Raw genomic sequence first — 315 nt, 5'->3', positions numbered from 1 at the left:
GGTGTGGGGGAGCCCTCTGCTTTCCCCCTGGTCCGTGATGGGGGAAGGCAGGGCGTGCCGGGACCACCTACGCCAGCAGCCCCATGCGGGTGACTTTGGCCGAGAGGAAGGTGTGCAGGACGAAGACAATGGGCTTGGGGCAGGAGTGCAGGTCCAGCGCCTGGGGAGGAGATGGAGAGCGGAGTCAGCCCCCCCACCCAGGATGCCACACCCCATGAATGGCACCAGGATCTCACACCCAGGGCTGGGGGCTCCCAACCCGTGGTACCCAGCATGTCCAGGCAGCCCTGGTGGTGCCACGGGGACCAAAGCAAC

General features: G+C 67.0%; 1 protein-coding gene across 1 annotated transcript in view; it reads right to left on the bottom strand.

The window, feature by feature from the left end:
- Positions 1–67: 67 nt before the first annotated feature.
- Positions 68–315, bottom strand: part of LOC104410387 (beta-2-syntrophin-like) — a gene marked incomplete at its 5' end in the record, with an annotated part of 1,378 nt that continues 1,130 nt past the window's right edge. Inside the window, 1 exon segment of the mRNA XM_010020533.1 lies at positions 68–160. Coding sequence (XP_010018835.1) covers positions 68–160 — 93 coding nt within the window.

This window comes from Nestor notabilis, unplaced genomic scaffold (genome assembly GCF_000696875.1).
Source record: "Nestor notabilis isolate BGI_N333 unplaced genomic scaffold, ASM69687v1 scaffold17988, whole genome shotgun sequence".
Classification (NCBI taxonomy): domain Eukaryota; kingdom Metazoa; phylum Chordata; class Aves; order Psittaciformes; family Psittacidae; genus Nestor; species Nestor notabilis.
This window is presented reverse-complemented; position numbering and strand designations above follow the sequence as displayed.